We start from the raw sequence: 22400 nt of genomic DNA, 5'->3' as shown, positions 1-22400 counted from the left end.
AGGTCCAGGCATTCCTACATGAACAGTTTCCTGGAAAGTAGATTGGTCATCGTGGGCCAGTTGAATGACCACCAAGTCTCCCGATCTGACCCCCTTAGACTTTTATCTTTGGGGTCATCTGAAGGCAATTGTCTATGATGTGAAGATACGAGATGTGCAGCATCTGAAACAACGGATACTGGAAGCCTGTGCATTTCTTCTGTGTTGTAGCTATCAGTGTGTCAAGAGTGGGAGAAGAGGGTTGCATTGTCAATACAACACAATGGGCAGCACTTTGAACACATTTTATAAGTGGTCATAAACTTGTAAATACCCCATGAAATAATAAAGTTACGTTAAAACCAAGCACACCATTGTTTTTCTTATGAAATTCTCAATAAGTTTGATGTGTCACATGACCCTCTTCCCATTGAAAAAATTAAAGTTGGATCCAAAACGTCCGACTTCAAAATGCCCACCATGGTCACCACCCATCTTGAAAAGTTTCCCCCTCCCATATACTAATGTGCCGCAAACAGGAAGTTGATATCACCAACCATTCTAATTTTTTTTAGGTTTATCCATATAAATGGCCCACCCTGTACAAAAAAACCTGACCAGCACCTCCTAATTGTGAACATGTGCAAGCTGTGAGTCTGCATTATATAAAGAAAGAAAGGTACAGCAGCACTATGCATAAGTTTAATCCATGTGAAAACACTGAAAAACATTACAAACATTGAATCTAGATTTTACTACTCAAAAAAATGTACTTACAAAGATGAATGAAAATGAAGGTTCTTAGAGCATAAATTGGCCAATTCATGTATGCCCAGTAGAGACATGAGTGTTCATTTAACTGTAGGTTGATAGCCGGAGAGTGGCATATACAGTAGAACAGGGACCCATCAGAGGGAGGTCACCTTGCCGTGGTTAATGGGCATACGTGAATTGGCAAATTTATGCGCTAAGAGCCTTCATTTTCATTCATCTTTGTAAGTACATTTTTTTGAGTAGTAAAATCTAGATTCAATGTTTTTAATGTTTTCCAGTGTTTTCGCATGGCCTAAACTTATGCATAGTGCTGATGTCTTTTTCTAGATAGCTAGATAGATTTAAAATAAAAATAGATTTTTTAAATAATTCTGTGGGAGTTGATTCTACATGAAACATTTGGATTTCAACAGGCATGCACTTGAAACACTTGATAATACAAGGATGGATGCAAGGAAAACACAAGAAAGCATTGGTGGTCTTGAAGAAAAGTACAAAGAATCACAAATCGTCGTTTCAAATATTTTAGATAAACTTATTACGAAGACTTCTATGTTGGAGCAGCTTAAAGCTATTTTAGGTAAGATTTAAATATTAAAACTATTAGTACTTTTGAGAATTATATCCATAACGTTAAGGCTTTTATAATCTCAGTATCAGGATCGAAACATACATTTTTATTTCTTTCTGCACAGTTTATCAAAAAATCACAGACAGACATTTTTTTTTTTTGAGATTTATGAGTGATCCATGTATGCAGCCCATAATAATGATGATTATATGATGATAATTACAGTCAAAATAATCTGTAAGTTTCAAAAACCTCAAAGACACCTTACATTTATTTTTACGGACAAGGAAAGAAGTGCCTTTTTACTGGCTATCCTGGACTTTCTGGACAACTGGCAACCCTGCTCAGTATTATTTTAAAAAAAAATCATATTTTTATAAACATTTGTGTACTATACACAGAGGTGCTACAGCACTGCAATGTATAGCGAAAATCATTGTCTCCTATGAACACCAGCTACAGGCTGGGCTTTCACAGGAGCTCCATAATGATATGCACGTCATGGCACCCCACAATCACATCATGGATGTACTAATGGGTGCATAAAATGAATCAGACCCTTGTAGAAATTGACAGAGGCATTTAACAAATTAACAGCCATGGGCGGAACTTAACATCATCTGCCGGAACGATGTGGGTTCAGCTTGCGAGCCCACACCAAAGTCAGGGACCTGACATATGACGTAACTGTAGGTCATGTGTTGGGAAGGGGTTTTAAAATCTTTATAAGGAATGAGCTGGACAGATATGCAGGAAAACATTCCTCTGGACAGGGACACAGTGTGTCAGATTTAAAAGTCTTAAACAAAAGTAAATAGGTGGAGGGCACCACAAAACATGTCACAAAAAGGAAGGTTCACTGTGGGCTTGTAACAGAACATGAAAAAACAACAAAAGAAAAGATCATGCCCACATGCAAGGAACACCTCCAAACATATGTAAATATCAAAATGTATACTTTTTATTGACAATTAACCTCAAGAACTGCATATACATGCATGCAAAGAACGATACCACAAAACATTTAAAAACATTTAAAATTGCAATGATGCAAAAACAACATGCCTATACTGGAGTATTAGTCAAATCCTGTGATAGGAAAAAATGACACCCCACAGAAAGTATGCTTCCCTCAATAAAGTGATCACAAAGATCTAACCACACAGTCAAAAATGCAGGGGTTAATGACCACTCAATAGTGTGGTGTTGATGTTGCAATACCATAACCACCAACATAAAGTGCATAATTCGTGTGCAAAAAACTGCAACAATGTACAAATCATGGTCATGTAGCACAGAAAAAGGCCCTAATAAACATGTGCCAAAAATGGAATATAGAGTAGGTTCAGAAAAATTATAACTCAAAAATGTGCACGTGTGGCCTGCGAGGGGAAGGGAGAGGGAGAGCTGAAAGATGCAAAAGCCCAAAAAACCTCAATCCCATGACAAAACCCCATCATACCAATAATCCAGAACCATGACCATGAATGAGACTCTGTGTGAAGTGGGGAAGCAACATGTGGGTAGGCTCCCACGCGTATCGCCGCCCAGATAGCGGCTTCCTCAGGGAAAGAATATCATGTAATGTGAACATCCAGTGCGGTGACATATATATACATCTCTAAAGGCATAAAGCATATTCACCTGTGTACAGAGATCAGGAAAAAGTGCGCGCATATACTGCCACCACCATCTTGTCTGTGTCATAATTCGAGCTGGAGCAATAAAGTTGTTCAAAATTGTAAAGGCGCATGCGCGCGTACATGGAGGAAACTGTCTCGCTAGTCGGGACCCAGGATGCCGGACAGTTACTGCGCAGGCGCCAGAATAGGCAGTCTGCGCACGCGCGTCACATATCCGAAAGCTCCCCATATCTAGGGAGATGCTTAACGCGAAGAAAAGTAATTACTGCGCAAAGTAGTTTTGAGCGCACGCGCACCGCACATTTCAGTCCCCCATGTTATGGTAAGCACGCTTTGCATAGCAAAGAAAATTACATATGGTCGATCATTTTTGTGGAGAGCTGAGCGCATAGTCACTGAGTAAGAGCACAGCCCCATTATGTCAAATTTGAAAAATAGCAAAACAAAAAATACAAAAAATACATTTGCACAGAAGAATAGATGTGACATATCGCCACAGAATTGATTGCAAAGACGGATAAATGCAGTGCCAATATCTACACTATGTGTGCCACACGCAATGCCTTGCACTACACAGTCTGTGTGAAGAAGTTCTGACTTCACACAAACAACATGCATGTCTGTGATATGAATGCCATATGCCCCACAACAACAGCAAATATATAGCCGTGGTTATGAGGTTTAATAAGAATTGTAAAGACACATGTGTGCGCACATAGAGAAGGCTAGAGCCCAGGATGTCGGACAGTTTGTTGCACAGACGCCGGAATAGGCGGTCTGTGCACACGTACCACATTTCCAAAAAACCACCATATATACACACCTAAAAAAAATGCTTGGTGCAGAAACAAATAATTACTGCACAAAATTGGAGGGTGTTTTTAGGCGCACGCGCACCGCACATCCCAATCCCCCATGTTATAATAGACACGCTTTCCATGGCAGAACATATAGTAAATTATATCTGTAAGGAGCTAAGTGCATAGTCAATGAGGAAGAGCACAGCCCTGATATGTTAAAATTCTTGTGTGCCTATAACCCATTACATTATTCCCATGGCCAAATCATAGTTATATATCTGTTAAGGGGGATACGGCACTTACAACGCAGACATACGTGTTGTTCATGTGTGGAATTGCGAGTTTCTCACACAGATTGTGTAGCGCAGGGTAATTGTGTGGCACACACAGTGCAGATATTGGCACTACATTCCCCCTTTTCTGTGATCAACTTTGTGGTGGTATTTTAACATATCAGGGCTGTGCTCTTCCTCATTGACTATGCACTTAGCTCCTTACAGATATAATTTACTATATGTTCTGCCATGGAAAGCGTGTCTATTATAACATGGGGGACTGGGATGTGTAGTGCAAGGCATTGCGTGTGGCACACATAGTGTAGATATTGGCACTGCATTTATCCGTCTTTGCAATCAATTCTGTGGCGATATGTCACATCTATTCTTCTGTGCAAATGTATTTTTTGTATTTTTTGTTTTGCTATTTTTCAAATTTGACATAATGGGGCTGTGCTCTTACTCAGTGACTATGCGCTCAGCTCTCCACAAAAATAATCAACCATATGTAATTTTCTTTGCTATGCAAAGCGTGCTTACCATAACATGGGGGACTGAAATGTGCGGTGCGCGTGCGCTCAAAACTACTTTGCGCAGTAATTACTTTTCTTCGCGTTAAGCATCTCCCTAGATATGGGGAGCTTTCGGATATGTGACGCGCGTGCGCAAACTGCCTATTCTGGCGCCTGCGCAGTAACTGTCCGGCATCCTGGGTCCCGACTAGCGAGACAGTTTCCTCCATGTACGCGCGCATGCGCCTTTACAATTTTGAACAACTTTATTGCTCCAGCTCGAATTATGACACAGACAAGATGGTGGTGGCAGTATATGCGCGCACTTTTTCCTGATCTCTGTACACAGGTGAATATGCTTTATGCCTTTAGAGATGTATATATATGTCACCGCACTGGATGTTCACATTACATGATATTCTTTCCCTGAGGAAGCCGCTATCTGGGCGGCGATACGCGTGGGAGCCTACCCACATGTTGCTTCCCCACTTCACACAGAGTCTCATTCATGGTCATGGTTCTGGATTATTGGTATGATGGGGTTTTGTCATGGGATTGAGTTTTTTTGGGCTTTTGCATCTTTCAGCTCTCCCTCTCCCTTCCCCTCGCAGGCCACACGTGCACATTTTTGAGTTATAATTTTTCTGAACCTACTCTATATTCCATTTTTGGCACATGTTTATTAGGGCCTTTTTCTGTGCTACATGACCATGATTTGTACATTGTTGCAGTTTTTTGCACACGAATTATGCACTTTATGTTGGTGGTTATGGTATTGCAACATCAACAACACACTATTGAGTGGTCATTAACCCCTGCATTTTTGACTGTGTGGTTAGATCTTTGTGATCACTTTATTGAGGGAAGCATACTTTCTGTGGGGTGTCATTTTTTCCTATCACAGGATTTGACTAATACTCCAGTATAGGCATGTTGTTTTTGCATCATTGCAATTTTAAATGTTTTTAAATGTTTTGTGGTATCGTTCTTTGCATGCATGTATATGCAGTTCTTGAGGTTAATTGTCAATAAAAAGTATACATTTTGATATTTACATATGTTTGGAGGTGTTCCTTGCATGTGGGCATGATCTTTTCTTTTGTTGTTTTTTCAGATTTAAAAGTCTTAACACCGAAAGGTTATTTTAAGGATAGCAGAGAGACACAAATCGGTGAATTCAAGCTGATGAGAATGTTCAGGTCTTTGACTCTAGGACTCAACTTAAAAATCTGGATTTATGGCTCACTATATGGACACTGTTCATACCTGCACCAGACAGACTCCAGATCATTAAACCATCACTCCCACAACCCAGAGGCGTAGCTAGCCTACCCTAACCAGGTAACCTTCATTACAATTCGGTGACGCGCCCTAGTAGTGGAGGAGAACCTCAGCAGATGACCATGCTATTAGTGAAGATAATCTCTATATAAGACCAACATGGATATTACCGCCATATGGCCAGTGGTAGATACCAGCCCTACAGAACATGTAAAAGATCACAGCAGAGTTAAAGGTAATGACTTACCGCTGATGTTCTCTGATGGAATCGTTCACTTTTCCCGTCTTTTCCATCTGGCACAGACCGACATGACAACTTCTTCCAGCCACGACTCGTCTGCAGAGAATACAACAAAGACACATTTCACTTCTCATATTCCAGCCCCATCACCATCTATTCCCAACCTGCACAAACTCCTCATCCTGCTGATACCCCAAATACTGAGCCGCTGCTGCCGTATGTGTCCCTAATACTGCCCCTGATACCCCAATACTGAGCCGCTGCTGCCGTATGTGTCCCTATTACTGCCCCTGATACCCCAATACTGAGCCGCTGCTGCCCTATGTGTCCCTATTACTGCACCTGCTGTGTGGTTCTCTGTGCCCTCTAAATTCTAAAGCAACCCTCTAGAATATAGTAATGCCGGGTGCAAGTCCCCTAGAAAACAGTGCCCACATTTTGCTCCCTAGAAAGTAATATTGCCATGTGTGCCCCTTTGATAGTCACAGTAACCGGAGATCCCCTATAACAAGTGCCCACTTTACATTTAAAGGGAACCTGTCACCCCCCCCCCCAGGCATTTTTAACTAAAAGAGCCACCTTGTACAGCAGTAATGCTGCATTCTGACAAGGTGGCTCTTTTAGTTATTGGTGCTGTAACTGCCGAAATAATCAGTTTTGTTATTTGTCCAAAATACCTTTTCTTCAGTCAAGGAGGCAGGCCTTTCCCCCCTGCTGCAGACGCCACACAGCCGTCAGTCATGTCTTCTTGGTGCCGGGCGCCACCTCCTCACCGCTGTTTTGAAATGATGCGGCGCCTGCGCTCTTTTCTCCTGCTTTGGGCAGGTGCAGTGAGCGCTGCCCATCTGTCCTCATATGCAGTCTAGCTGACTGCGCCTGTGCGGCCGCCCTGCCTGTGAATCCCAGCCCCGTAGTATGAATAAATCATAAGACACTGCGGGGCTGGGATTCACAGGCAGGGCATCAGTCAGCTAGACTGCATATGAGGAGAGAGGATGGGCAGCACTCACTGCGCCTGCCCAAGGCAGGAGAAAAGAGCGCAGGCGCCGGCTAATTTCAAAACAGCGGTGAGGAGGCGGCACCCGGCGCCAAGAAGACATGACTGACGGCTGTGTGGTGTCTGCAGCAGGGGGGAAAGGCCTGCCTCCTTGACTGAAGAAAAGGTATTTTGGACAAATAACAAAACTGATTATTTCGGCAGTTACAGTACCCAGAACTAAAAGAGCCACCTTGTCAGAATGCAGCATTACTGCTGCACAAGGTGGCTCTTTTAGTTAAAAGCGCCTGGGGGGGTGACAGGTTCCCTTTAATAATGTCCGGAGTCTGTCCCACTGTACAGCTCCCCTCTACAGTATAATGCCCCATCACTGTATAGTACCATCCACACAGTATACTGACTCCTTAGTAGCCCCCAAACTGTTTGATGGCTCCAACACTGTATGATGGCCCCTTCACTGTAATCTCCACGCTGTATGATGGCCCACTAGATGGCCTCCATATAGTATAATGCACCAGATCATCCTAAATATAGTATAATGCACTCCCTATAGGTCTCCATATAGTATAATGCACTCCCCATAAGCCTCCATATAGTATAATGCACTCCCCATAGGACTCCATATAGTATAATGCACTCCCAATCGGACTCCATATAATATAATGCACTCCCCATAAGCCTACTCTATATCACAAAGCAGTACCCATAGGCAGACTCTATAGCACAAGATAGCACCCCCATAGGCAGACCCTGTAGTATAAGACAGCACCCCATAGGCAGACCCTGTAGTATAAGGCAGCAGCCCATAGGCAGACCCTGTAGTATAAGGCAGCACCCCATAGGCAGACCCTGTAGTATATGGCAGCACCCCATAGGCAGACTCTAGTAAAAGGCAGCACCCCATAGGCAGACCCTGTAGTATAAGGCAGCACCCCATAGGCAGACTCTAGTAAAAGGCAGCACCCCATAGGCAGAACCTGTAGTATAAGGCAGCACCCCATAGGCAGACCCTGTAGTATAAGGCAGCACCCCATAGGCAGACCCTGTAGTATAAGGCAGCACCCCATATGCAGACTCTAGTAAAAGGCAGCACCCCATAGGCAGACCCTGAAGTATAAGACAGCACCCCATAGACAGACCCTGTAGTAAAAGGCAGTACCTCCACAGTCAGGCAGGTGGTCAGTGAACAGGGATCAGTTATAGTCAGGTTGTTTGTCCTTCATGTTTATGCACTATAAGATTGCACTTTAGGTCACGGCATCACTCCCCCTCACACTGTTTAGTCAATATCCTATCAAGATATTATTGTTTTTCTTCTATCTCCTGCCGCGTGAGATTGTTAATTTGGCTGTATCACTTCATCTAGGAAAAGAGTGTAGGAGTGATAGGGTCAGCCATCGAGGAGCGGGGGCGCCTCTCTCGTATATATATCTAGGGTGCCAACCTCCGCTGGTTAGGCAGGGGATATCAGTGTCTACAGTGTGAGGGACGGTTATAGTGTGCACGGTTGTACGTTTTTTGTTGTGTGGTACAGGTTTTTAAACGTAAATAAATAAAAAATAGTTTTTATTCAGCATTATCCTTTTGGATATAAGGTTCTTGCGAGTTCTTTAATATTATAACCTTAGTGGCTTATCTAATTAGTTTAGTTCGAGTTTACTCTTTTTGGCCAGTATGGCAAGTTTCTTGTCGGGTCCTTTAAATACCGATACTTGGTTGGAGGATGCAAATCAAGCTTTCTGCACTAGTGGTCAGTCTAATGCTAGTGGTGTAAATCAGTCCCTAAAATCACAGTTTGGTGACCTATATGGTGACTATAAGGCACACATTAAATCTTGGTGGGAAATTAAGGCCTTAGAGAACTATATCAAGAATAGGGTGATTCCCAGAGGTCTTAGAATAAATCTGAATCCCTCACCTAGGGCTGCTTCCCCCGAGCTACTAGCCAAGTGGTTGAAAGAATCTATAGACTCTTCCATAAGATTTATGCAACTGCTCCTCGAAGAGGAGAATAAGCTGTTTGAAGCATCATCAAAACAACTTAATAAATCTATAGAACAAACTTTAAAACTAAAGGCGGACCCGGATTTTAATAGACGGGAGGGCCTATTGCAAACATCGGTGGAAAAATATCAATCATATTTAAAGGAGAGGAAGCAGTCACAGTTTCAGAGGGATCTCAGGACCTTTGGTGAAAATCAAGCCTATTCTTTTCATCAGAATAGTGTCTCTGATATCTCATCGTCAGATATCGAAACATCTGATACAGAACGATCTCAGTCATCATCATTTTTTCCCCCGAGAGAAGGGAAACGTTATAGGTCAGGATGGCGAGGCAGAGGAAAGCAGTACTCAAGGGGCTTCTTCAGAGGGGGTCAGGGTCAACGGGGAACAGGAGGGTTTACCAGTGGAACAAACCCTTCATATCCACAACAATCTTCCCTCCCCTCCTCATCCTCTGCTTCCTCCTCTTCTTTTTTAGAGAGGGATATCAGAACCGGGTATCATCTGAGACCCAAGGCGTTCTGAGTCATGGTCAAATCATCAATCTGGCAGATGTCCCTCTCACACGGGAAGACTATGGTGTTCTGGGAAAGGGCTTAAACTTTGTCCCCACAAATAAGTTTGATAGCTTTACTTGGACCAAGGATATTCATCTGTTCTGTAGAAAATTACGTTGGAACAAATTTTTTGCCCGAAATGACAAAATGGAGTGTGAGAGGTTGGGCGTAAATGAGGAGGATATGGAGGGCTTTAGAGCATTGGTAGGCCTCTTAGAGGAGAACGAGTCGCAAAATGGAGGGGCCCCGTATACCAAGCTAAAAAACAAAAGCACCAAAATGCCTCCTCAAGGAGACATTACAAGTGTGGATATTTTTCTTAGCCTTGTGGAAAGAGACTTGAGGAAGATTCCATCAGGGCCCATGGACTCGAACCTCACTATGGCAGAACAGGAATCCCTGGACCAACTCATTAAAAAGAAGGGTCTGGTTATCAAGCCCTCCGACAAGGGGGGAAATTTGGTGATTATGACTGAAGCTAAATATATCGAAATGTGTTGCACCATATTGAAAGATCGGGACACCTATGAAATCTTGACAAATGATCCCTCGATTAATTATAAAAACGAGTTGAAAGGTTTTCTCGAGACAGCACTGGCAAATAATCTTGTCTGTAAAAGTGAATATAATTTTCTGTTACCATCACACCCTATGGTTGCCACCTTTTATACCTTACCGAAGGTGCATAAGGGCTTAGACCCTATAAAAGGACGTCCGATAGTCTCTGGCTCGGACTCGCTGATACAGAATTGTGGCATTTATATTGACGAAATACTCCGCCCCTTTGTTCTAGCCCTCCCTTCGTACATCAGGGACACCTCGGACCTTCTCCTCAAACTGGAGGGCATCCATGTCGTGGAGGGTTCCTTCTTGGCCTCTATTGATGTAGAGAGCCTGTATAGCAATATACCACATAGTTTGGGCTTAGGTGCTGTAGAACATTTTCTCAAATCAAGAGCGGTACAATGTAGAGAACATAGTCTATTCGTGTTGGGTCTTTTAGAAATTACTCTTACAAAAAATTTTTTTACTTTTGACAGGAAGTACTTCCACCAGCTCAGGGGCACTGCGATGGGTAGCCCATGTGCCCCATCGTACGCAAATTTGTTCCTGGGCTGGTGGGAGGAAACCATTGTGTTCACGGATGATATCAAGTGGTGGCACAAACATGTCAATATTTGGTATAGATTCATTGACGATGTTTTCGTCATATGGCAAGGTACACGACAGGAGTTTGTAGACTTCATAAGAGAGCTCAATATGAATGAAATAGGGATGAAGTTTACCTATGAGCTGAATGAAACTACATTATCCTTCCTGGATGTACAAATTAACAAACTGGCCAATGGATCACTAAGATCACAGATTTTTCGCAAACCCACTAGCACGAATAGCTTATTAAGATGGGAAAGCCACCACCCAAAGGCTCTAAAAAATGGCATCCCAAAGGGCCAATTTTTGAGGCTAAGGAGGAACTGCTCTGACATGGATGCCTTCCGGAAACAAGCGGTGGACATGAAAAACAGGTTCACCGAAAGGGGGTACCCCAGGGTTGTTATTGAGAAGGCCTATAATCACGCCCTGGCACAAGAAAGAAATTCTTTACTACAAACACAAACGCGGAACAATGGTATTGACTTAACCCCAACCAGGACCAGAATTATTGGGACATATGATTGTCAAAACAGCAGGATAATTAAGATTCTTTCCAGACACTGGGATGTACTGACAGCTGACCCAGATCTAGCTCAAATTGTGGGCCCTCGGCCGCAGATAACATATAGGAGGGGCCGCTCACTTAGGGACAAATTAGTGCATAGTCACTTTAAAAGGTCATCCCCGAATGGTACCTGGTTGGATCGTAGGACTTGTGGGTTCTTTAAATGCGGAGACTGTGTGAATTGTAAATATATGCGGCCATGTAGATCAATCACCAGTGTATCCAATGGTAGAGAATTCTTTCTGCGTGAATTCTCCAATTGTAAGACCAGTGGCGTGGTATATGTAGCCACCTGTGGATGCCCCAAAAACTATGTGGGGAAAACAATAAGAGAGATGAGGAGGAGAGTAGGTGAGCACATTGGTGATATTAAACATAAACGCGACACTCCGGTCGCTAGACATATGAATGAGGTGCATGGTGGCAGAGTGAGTGACATCTCATTCAGTATTATAGAAACATTCACCCCTAATTTTCGGGGCGGTAATTTTGACAGGCTGTTACTACAGAAAGAGTGTGCCTGGATTTACCGCTTTAATAGCGTCACTCCAAGGGGTCTAAATGAATATACCTCTTATGCATGCTTCCTGTGAAGGCAGTATGGATTATTCTCCCTTGGTGTTGACAATATACACTGGTGCTGTCTTGAATACTATGACCTTTTATGAAATATTATGACTTTTTATGAAGAGATAACCGAGTGCATTAAATTGTGTTTTGTGTTCCTCCATGGTAACCAAAATAATAATTGTGGAGGATCCCGATTTATATGTAAAAAATCAGGTTTTGCTATAACATGGCCTTCTAACCCAGCTAATTTGGGATTCACAAATTATTGTGTGTTATCATCTAAATCAATTTTATTCATCATCATTGTGTATATATCTCTAATAACCCGATCCCTCTTATGGTTAATATAACCCTCCATAAATGGATATAATACTCCCTCCTTGTATTTGGTCATGCATATATCACAGTACATTATGCAAATGTCTTATAACACTCCCTCCTTGTACATGGTCGTGTATACTTCACAGTACATTATGCAAATATGTGCTCGTTTTGGCCGGTTTTTACCAGGAGTAGAGGCAGCAGGAATGAGGATATAGCAGTGCTGTTGTCTGCACATAAGCGCAATATATAAGTCCAAAGGTGGAAACAGTAGAGATTGTACCACGATCTGGACTCCAAGAAAATGGCCGCAAAGTCACTTCCGGTTTTGCGCTGTGAAGCAGACTACACTTCCTGACTTGCGCTTTGATTTCCATGCATAACTCAGCGTGCCACGTGTGAAATGGACGCCGGCTTCAGCGCTGATAGAGCAGAAGGTGGTGTGATGCTACCGCTGGCAGCGCTAGATAGGTGAGCTAATACATCTAATGCGGTTGGTGGTGGAAATGACCACTTGAAAATGGAGGGGGGGTTTTCTTTTTCTTTATCTGTGGGGAGTAAAATCTGCCTCCAGCTGCTAAGAGACTCACTCATGATTGGTGTGGGCTTTACAACGATAATCTATATATAGGAGGGATATGGGCGCTTACCATGCAGCATCATTCATCTGAGCCTCCTGATGATCCAGTTGGTGAAACGCGTTGAGGCATGAGGCATGGGTCCTCAAGAACATCGATCATGATGAGTATCCCTGACTTTAACTGATACTGGCAGATATCATGTTCTGACTGTGCGGTTTATCCATACCGCTATTCTGTTGGTCTCTGTGTTTACATTAAGAAATTTGGGATTATTACATCATATGCTAGCAGTGTGCAACTGCTGCATTAATCTGCATCTGAATTGGAATTGGAGTTGGCCCTTATGTATTAGCTCCATCATGGGTAGTATTTATACTGGGCTATATATCAATCAGATGGTGGTATTAGCTATATTGTTTCATAGAGTAACCTTACCTTTGTGAATGGTTGCCATTTGGCTGGTCCCTATGTGTGTTTATACATTGTGAAATATGTTATTGCCAACCTGCATGCTAGCCCCCACCCATTAAAATCATCATCAGCACAAGCGCCGGGCTATATATCTACTAGCCGGGGCATATTGGTAAAAAGGGACACTGATAGGGTGAGCCTTCGCAGAGTGGGGGCGCCAATTCCGCTGTATAGTAGGGTGCCAACCTCCACAGTCAGGCAGGTGGTCAGTGAACAGGGATCAGTTATAGTCAGGTTGTTTGTCCTTCATGTTTATGCACTATAAGATTGCACTTTAGGTCACGGCATCACTCCCCCTCACACTGTTTAGTCAATATCCTATCAAGATATTATTGTTTTTCTTCTATCTCCTGCCGCGTGAGATTGTTAATTTGGCTGTATCACTTCATCTAGGAAAAGAGTGTAGGAGTGATAGGGTCAGCCATCGAGGAGCGGGGGCGCCTCTCTCGTATATATATCTAGGGTGCCAACCTCCGCTGGTTAGGCAGGGGATATCAGTGTCTACAGTGTGAGGGACGGTTATAGTGTGCACGGTTGTACGTTTTTTGTTGTGTGGTACAGGTTTTTAAACGTAAATAAATAAAAAATAGTTTTTATTCAGCATTATCCTTTTGGATATAAGGTTCTTGCGAGTTCTTTAATATTATAACCTTAGTGGCTTATCTAATTAGTTTAGTTCGAGTTTACTCTTTTTGGCCAGTATGGCAAGTTTCTTGTCGGGTCCTTTAAATACCGATACTTGGTTGGAGGATGCAAATCAAGCTTTCTGCACTAGTGGTCAGTCTAATGCTAGTGGTGTAAATCAGTCCCTAAAATCACAGTTTGGTGACCTATATGGTGACTATAAGGCACACATTAAATCTTGGTGGGAAATTAAGGCCTTAGAGAACTATATCAAGAATAGGGTGATTCCCAGAGGTCTTAGAATAAATCTGAATCCCTCACCTAGGGCTGCTTCCCCCGAGCTACTAGCCAAGTGGTTGAAAGAATCTATAGACTCTTCCATAAGATTTATGCAACTGCTCCTCGAAGAGGAGAATAAGCTGTTTGAAGCATCATCAAAACAACTTAATAAATCTATAGAACAAACTTTAAAACTAAAGGCGGACCCGGATTTTAATAGACGGGAGGGCCTATTGCAAACATCGGTGGAAAAATATCAATCATATTTAAAGGAGAGGAAGCAGTCACAGTTTCAGAGGGATCTCAGGACCTTTGGTGAAAATCAAGCCTATTCTTTTCATCAGAATAGTGTCTCTGATATCTCATCGTCAGATATCGAAACATCTGATACAGAACGATCTCAGTCATCATCATTTTTTCCCCCGAGAGAAGGGAAACGTTATAGGTCAGGATGGCGAGGCAGAGGAAAGCAGTACTCAAGGGGCTTCTTCAGAGGGGGTCAGGGTCAACGGGGAACAGGAGGGTTTACCAGTGGAACAAACCCTTCATATCCACAACAATCTTCCCTCCCCTCCTCATCCTCTGCTTCCTCCTCTTCTTTTTTAGAGAGGGATATCAGAACCGGGTATCATCTGAGACCCAAGGCGTTCTGAGTCATGGTCAAATCATCAATCTGGCAGATGTCCCTCTCACACGGGAAGACTATGGTGTTCTGGGAAAGGGCTTAAACTTTGTCCCCACAAATAAGTTTGATAGCTTTACTTGGACCAAGGATATTCATCTGTTCTGTAGAAAATTACGTTGGAACAAATTTTTTGCCCGAAATGACAAAATGGAGTGTGAGAGGTTGGGCGTAAATGAGGAGGATATGGAGGGCTTTAGAGCATTGGTAGGCCTCTTAGAGGAGAACGAGTCGCAAAATGGAGGGGCCCCGTATACCAAGCTAAAAAACAAAAGCACCAAAATGCCTCCTCAAGGAGACATTACAAGTGTGGATATTTTTCTTAGCCTTGTGGAAAGAGACTTGAGGAAGATTCCATCAGGGCCCATGGACTCGAACCTCACTATGGCAGAACAGGAATCCCTGGACCAACTCATTAAAAAGAAGGGTCTGGTTATCAAGCCCTCCGACAAGGGGGGAAATTTGGTGATTATGACTGAAGCTAAATATATCGAAATGTGTTGCACCATATTGAAAGATCGGGACACCTATGAAATCTTGACAAATGATCCCTCGATTAATTATAAAAACGAGTTGAAAGGTTTTCTCGAGACAGCACTGGCAAATAATCTTGTCTGTAAAAGTGAATATAATTTTCTGTTACCATCACACCCTATGGTTGCCACCTTTTATACCTTACCGAAGGTGCATAAGGGCTTAGACCCTATAAAAGGACGTCCGATAGTCTCTGGCTCGGACTCGCTGATACAGAATTGTGGCATTTATATTGACGAAATACTCCGCCCCTTTGTTCTAGCCCTCCCTTCGTACATCAGGGACACCTCGGACCTTCTCCTCAAACTGGAGGGCATCCATGTCGTGGAGGGTTCCTTCTTGGCCTCTATTGATGTAGAGAGCCTGTATAGCAATATACCACATAGTTTGGGCTTAGGTGCTGTAGAACATTTTCTCAAATCAAGAGCGGTACAATGTAGAGAACATAGTCTATTCGTGTTGGGTCTTTTAGAAATTACTCTTACAAAAAATTTTTTTACTTTTGACAGGAAGTACTTCCACCAGCTCAGGGGCACTGCGATGGGTAGCCCATGTGCCCCATCGTACGCAAATTTGTTCCTGGGCTGGTGGGAGGAAACCATTGTGTTCACGGATGATATCAAGTGGTGGCACAAACATGTCAATATTTGGTATAGATTCATTGACGATGTTTTCGTCATATGGCAAGGTACACGACAGGAGTTTGTAGACTTCATAAGAGAGCTCAATATGAATGAAATAGGGATGAAGTTTACCTATGAGCTGAATGAAACTACATTATCCTTCCTGGATGTACAAATTAACAAACTGGCCAATGGATCACTAAGATCACAGATTTTTCGCAAACCCACTAGCACGAATAGCTTATTAAGATGGGAAAGCCACCACCCAAAGGCTCTAAAAAATGGCATCCCAAAGGGCCAATTTTTGAGGCTAAGGAGGAACTGCTCTGACATGGATGCCTTCCGGAAACAAGCGGTGGACATGAAAAACAGGTTCACCGAAAGGGGGTACCCCAGGGTTGTTATTGAGAAGGCCTATAATCACGCCCTGGCACAAGAAAGAAATTCTTTACTACAAACACAAACGCGGAACAATGGTATTGACTTAACCCCAACCAGGACCAGAATTATTGGGACATATGATTGTCAAAACAGCAGGATAATTAAGATTCTTTCCAGACACTGGGATGTACTGACAGCTGACCCAGATCTAGCTCAAATTGTGGGCCCTCGGCCGCAGATAACATATAGGAGGGGCCGCTCACTTAGGGACAAATTAGTGCATAGTCACTTTAAAAGGTCATCCCCGAATGGTACCTGGTTGGATCGTAGGACTTGTGGGTTCTTTAAATGCGGAGACTGTGTGAATTGTAAATATATGCGGCCATGTAGATCAATCACCAGTGTATCCAATGGTAGAGAATTCTTTCTGCGTGAATTCTCCAATTGTAAGACCAGTGGCGTGGTATATGTAGCCACCTGTGGATGCCCCAAAAACTATGTGGGGAAAACAATAAGAGAGATGAGGAGGAGAGTAGGTGAGCACATTGGTGATATTAAACATAAACGCGACACTCCGGTCGCTAGACATATGAATGAGGTGCATGGTGGCAGAGTGAGTGACATCTCATTCAGTATTATAGAAACATTCACCCCTAATTTTCGGGGCGGTAATTTTGACAGGCTGTTACTACAGAAAGAGTGTGCCTGGATTTACCGCTTTAATAGCGTCACTCCAAGGGGTCTAAATGAATATACCTCTTATGCATGCTTCCTGTGAAGGCAGTATGGATTATTCTCCCTTGGTGTTGACAATATACACTGGTGCTGTCTTGAATACTATGACCTTTTATGAAATATTATGACTTTTTATGAAGAGATAACCGAGTGCATTAAATTGTGTTTTGTGTTCCTCCATGGTAACCAAAATAATAATTGTGGAGGATCCCGATTTATATGTAAAAAATCAGGTTTTGCTATAACATGGCCTTCTAACCCAGCTAATTTGGGATTCACAAATTATTGTGTGTTATCATCTAAATCAATTTTATTCATCATCATTGTGTATATATCTCTAATAACCCGATCCCTCTTATGGTTAATATAACCCTCCATAAATGGATATAATACTCCCTCCTTGTATTTGGTCATGCATATATCACAGTACATTATGCAAATGTCTTATAACACTCCCTCCTTGTACATGGTCGTGTATACTTCACAGTACATTATGCAAATATGTGCTCGTTTTGGCCGGTTTTTACCAGGAGTAGAGGCAGCAGGAATGAGGATATAGCAGTGCTGTTGTCTGCACATAAGCGCAATATATAAGTCCAAAGGTGGAAACAGTAGAGATTGTACCACGATCTGGACTCCAAGAAAATGGCCGCAAAGTCACTTCCGGTTTTGCGCTGTGAAGCAGACTACACTTCCTGACTTGCGCTTTGATTTCCATGCATAACTCAGCGTGCCACGTGTGAAATGGACGCCGGCTTCAGCGCTGATAGAGCAGAAGGTGGTGTGATGCTACCGCTGGCAGCGCTAGATAGGTGAGCTAATACATCTAATGCGGTTGGTGGTGGAAATGACCACTTGAAAATGGAGGGGGGGTTTTCTTTTTCTTTATCTGTGGGGAGTAAAATCTGCCTCCAGCTGCTAAGAGACTCACTCATGATTGGTGTGGGCTTTACAACGATAATCTATATATAGGAGGGATATGGGCGCTTACCATGCAGCATCATTCATCTGAGCCTCCTGATGATCCAGTTGGTGAAACGCGTTGAGGCATGAGGCATGGGTCCTCAAGAACATCGATCATGATGAGTATCCCTGACTTTAACTGATACTGGCAGATATCATGTTCTGACTGTGCGGTTTATCCATACCGCTATTCTGTTGGTCTCTGTGTTTACATTAAGAAATTTGGGATTATTACATCATATGCTAGCAGTGTGCAACTGCTGCATTAATCTGCATCTGAATTGGAATTGGAGTTGGCCCTTATGTATTAGCTCCATCATGGGTAGTATTTATACTGGGCTATATATCAATCAGATGGTGGTATTAGCTATATTGTTTCATAGAGTAACCTTACCTTTGTGAATGGTTGCCATTTGGCTGGTCCCTATGTGTGTTTATACATTGTGAAATATGTTATTGCCAACCTGCATGCTAGCCCCCACCCATTAAAATCATCATCAGCACAAGCGCCGGGCTATATATCTACTAGCCGGGGCATATTGGTAAAAAGGGACACTGATAGGGTGAGCCTTCGCAGAGTGGGGGCGCCAATTCCGCTGTATAGTAGGGTGCCAACCTCCACAGTCAGGCAGGTGGTCAGTGAACAGGGATCAGTTATAGTCAGGTTGTTTGTCCTTCATGTTTATGCACTATAAGATTGCACTTTAGGTCACGGCATCACTCCCCCTCACACTGTTTAGTCAATATCCTATCAAGATATTATTGTTTTTCTTCTATCTCCTGCCGCGTGAGATTGTTAATTTGGCTGTATCACTTCATCTAGGAAAAGAGTGTAGGAGTGATAGGGTCAGCCATCGAGGAGCGGGGGCGCCTCTCTCGTATATATATCTAGGGTGCCAACCTCCGCTGGTTAGGCAGGGGATATCAGTGTCTACAGTGTGAGGGACGGTTATAGTGTGCACGGTTGTACGTTTTTTGTTGTGTGGTACAGGTTTTTAAACGTAAATAAATAAAAAATAGTTTTTATTCAGCATTATCCTTTTGGATATAAGGTTCTTGCGAGTTCTTTAATATTATAACCTTAGTGGCTTATCTAATTAGTTTAGTAAAAGGCAGTACTCCATAGGCAGATTATGAAGTATAAGGCAGCACCCATATAGGCAGATCCTGAAGTATAAGGCAGTCCCCCTATATTCAGATCCTGAAGTATAAGGCAGCCCCCCATAGGCAGATCCTGAAGTATAAAGCAGCCCCTCTATAGGCAGGTCCTGAAGTATAAGGCAGCCCCACTATATTCAGATCCTGAAGTATAAGGCAGCCGCCCTATAGGCAGATCCTGAAGTATAAGGCAGCCCCCCATAGGCAGATCCTGAAGTATAAGGCAGCTCCCCTATAGGCAGATCCTGAAGTATAAAGCAGCCCCCCTATAGGCAGGTCCTGAAGTATAAGGCAGCCCCACTATATTCAGATCCTGAAGTATAAGGCAGCCGCCCTATAGGCAGATCCTGAAGTATAAGGCAGCCCCCCATAGGCAGATCCTGAAGTATAAGGCAGCTCCCCTATAGGCAGATCCTGAAGTATAAGGCAGCCCCCCATAGGCAGATCCTGAAGTATAAGGCAGCTCCCCTATAGGCAGATCCTGAAGTATAAAGCAGCCCCCCTATAGGCAGGTCCTGAAGTATAAGGCAGCCCCACTATATTCAGATCCTGAAGTATAAGGCAGCCGCCCTATAGGCAGATCCTGAAGTATAAGGCAGCCCCCCATAGGCAGATCCTGAAGTATAAGGCAGCTCCCCTATAGGCAGATCCTGAAGTATAAGGCAGCCCCCCTATAGGCAGATCCTGAAGTATAAGGCAGCCCCCCTATAGGCAGATCCTGAAGTATAAGGCAGCCCCCCTATAGGCAGATCCTGAAGTTTAAGGCTGCACCCTTATAGGCAGATCCTGAAGTATAAGGCAGCCCCCCTATAGGCAGATCCTGAAGTATAAGGCAGCACCCATAAAAAAAAATCAATAAATAAATACTCACCTCTCTTCCTCCTTGTTCCAGCGGTGCTCCGACCTCCCGCTCATCTCCTTCCCTCATCAGTGCGGTGACGAGTTGGGGGCCCACTACTGGCACTGGGCTCCCCTGGCCTGCTCAGGGGCCCCATAGCGGGGGACAGAGCAGGGAGATCGATTCTCCCTGCTCTGCCGCAGAAGGTAACTGTATCGGCCCTCTGCGCCCCCTCTGACCACCGGGTCCGGGGCGATGGCCCCCTCTTGCCCCCGGTAGCTACGCTACTGCCACCACCTATCCATTTGTAAAAAATATATTAATCGGCTTATCTTTAGTAGGCATCACCGCATCTTCTCTACGCACAAATGTTCTTCAGGAGAGGCTACCTGCATATCAAATGTCCTGTTGGAAAATCTCCTAAATGTTGTCTCAGTAATTCTTTTTTAAACCAGCCTGAAGAAAGAGCCTTTGTGCTCTGAGAGCCTGCAAATATAAATTTTCTGGTTAACCAATAAAGGTATTTACAACGGAAATACAATTTGTGTATGGCTCTTAGAAGAAGGGTAGGGAAAAAACAAAAGTGCAAAAACAAAAATTTCCTACAGAGGCAAAGAGGTTAAAAAAAGGCTTAAATTAGTGTAATTGTTTTCACGATCTTTAACTTGCACAGTGAAACCCATATTTAAAGCTACAGTACACTAAAAGTTAAATCAAAGAGTCGGACATCTACTAAGCTGTCCAAAATCTGAAATCTCCCACAGTCCTTGTCCTTATTGTGAGACCAGCGTCAGACTATTTTTGTTATCATATAATAAAATGAATTACATTTTTTTTCTCAGCAGTCAATATTTAGTGAAGAACATATGTTTTGGAGGTAGTGTGAACAGAACCATACAATGCACATATTACTAAATATTAGTCAATTCAAACATATACAGGACAAGGATTTTCCTGTTTCATTTTTTTTTTTTTTTTTTTTTTTTCAAAATCCCTATTTAGACCCAAATCCAAGCATAGTTAATTGTCTGGTTGTCAGTGTGGTGAAGGTCACTTGGTTTCTAGGTGTTGTGAAGGTATACATACAGTATGTGGATAACAATTACTACACATTGGAGTGAGCGTCCATTCAGCTAATCCATTTTTTATTTCTTTCAGGTATTGGAGATGAGACCCTACAAATTTTTCTTTCACAAAGTGAAAATGAATTTGAGCATTTTGATGAAAATGATGATTTACTAAAAGATGGTATTACTTCTTTACAGCTATTTGTCTTATTCTCTTTCACTAAATTCTCATTTCATTCACAACCTGTTAAGGCCAAGAAATAAACTATAGTGCTTCACAAAAATGTTAACCTGCGAACAATGTGCTAAGGTTTGCGGAGTTCACTGCCTACATGTATACTATAGCTATTTCATGCAGGATAAAAAGTAAATGTCAATAAAAATGTCACCAGAGGAATAATTGGGATACTATTCAGATTTACTATTTTTCTATTTACTATTTTTCGCTTTCTACCTTTCTTATAAATTGAATGGACTTTGATTTTAAAAGGAAGTGAAATTGAACTTCTTTTGTATAGATTAAAAAAGTGTTCTCTTAATGTAGAGAGTAAATGACAAAATGTGATACATCTATTTATACAGATAGTCCTGGGTTTATAACTTCTAAGAAATGTGAATATAATTTTATTAAATACTTGTGTTTTGATGCTTTGCTGGTGTAACAACTAGAACCTTCTACATGTCCTTTTGTATTTTAGATGGTTGTGATGACTATGATGAAGCATTTTATCGCATGAAAGAGGCAAATAAACATTCGTATCTAAATGATATCCAGCAAAAGACAGAGAAAGCTGCTGATGAGCTAGAGGAGCTCAAGAAAAACCAAAGGTCTATAAAGAATGAGGTAAACCTCCATTGAGCTGCGAAGAAAAATTGTAGCTGATTTATTTGATCGTTGGATTAAACATTTTAGCTCATGCTGTATTCTTAATAGAAAAGGTTTGCATATGTTTAGGTAAATCTAATTTATTCTAGAAATCATCACTAATAGGAGAATTCATCACTTTCATGAATCTCTTTACCACTTCATTGGACATTAAAAAAAATGATAAATATGAACTATTCATTTCTTTTCCTTCTTCAAAATGTTAACTAGCAAATGAAGAAATATAGCTGGCCATGCACATTAGAAAAAGGTCATGCTGATTTTGGTGGCATTGACTGATGAGTTTATGTGTGGGATTTTTCCTAAATGACAGATGTCAGAGGAGAGAGGGAT

General features: G+C 42.4%; 1 protein-coding gene across 1 annotated transcript in view; it reads left to right on the top strand.

Moving 5' to 3' along the window:
- Positions 1-22400, top strand: part of LOC143803957 (dynein axonemal heavy chain 5-like) — a 587287-nt gene that overhangs the window by 456620 nt on the left and 108267 nt on the right. The window contains exons 74-76 of the mRNA XM_077281707.1: positions 1167-1333; positions 21273-21362; positions 21880-22025. Of these exons, the coding sequence (XP_077137822.1) occupies positions 1167-1333; positions 21273-21362; positions 21880-22025 (403 nt within the window). The remainder of the gene's footprint in view (positions 1-1166; positions 1334-21272; positions 21363-21879; positions 22026-22400) is intronic.

Source organism: Ranitomeya variabilis, chromosome 2, assembly GCF_051348905.1.
Source record: "Ranitomeya variabilis isolate aRanVar5 chromosome 2, aRanVar5.hap1, whole genome shotgun sequence".
NCBI classification, from domain to species: domain Eukaryota; kingdom Metazoa; phylum Chordata; class Amphibia; order Anura; family Dendrobatidae; genus Ranitomeya; species Ranitomeya variabilis.
Note: the sequence above shows the minus strand (reverse complement) of the source record. Positions and strands in the feature narration are given on the sequence as shown.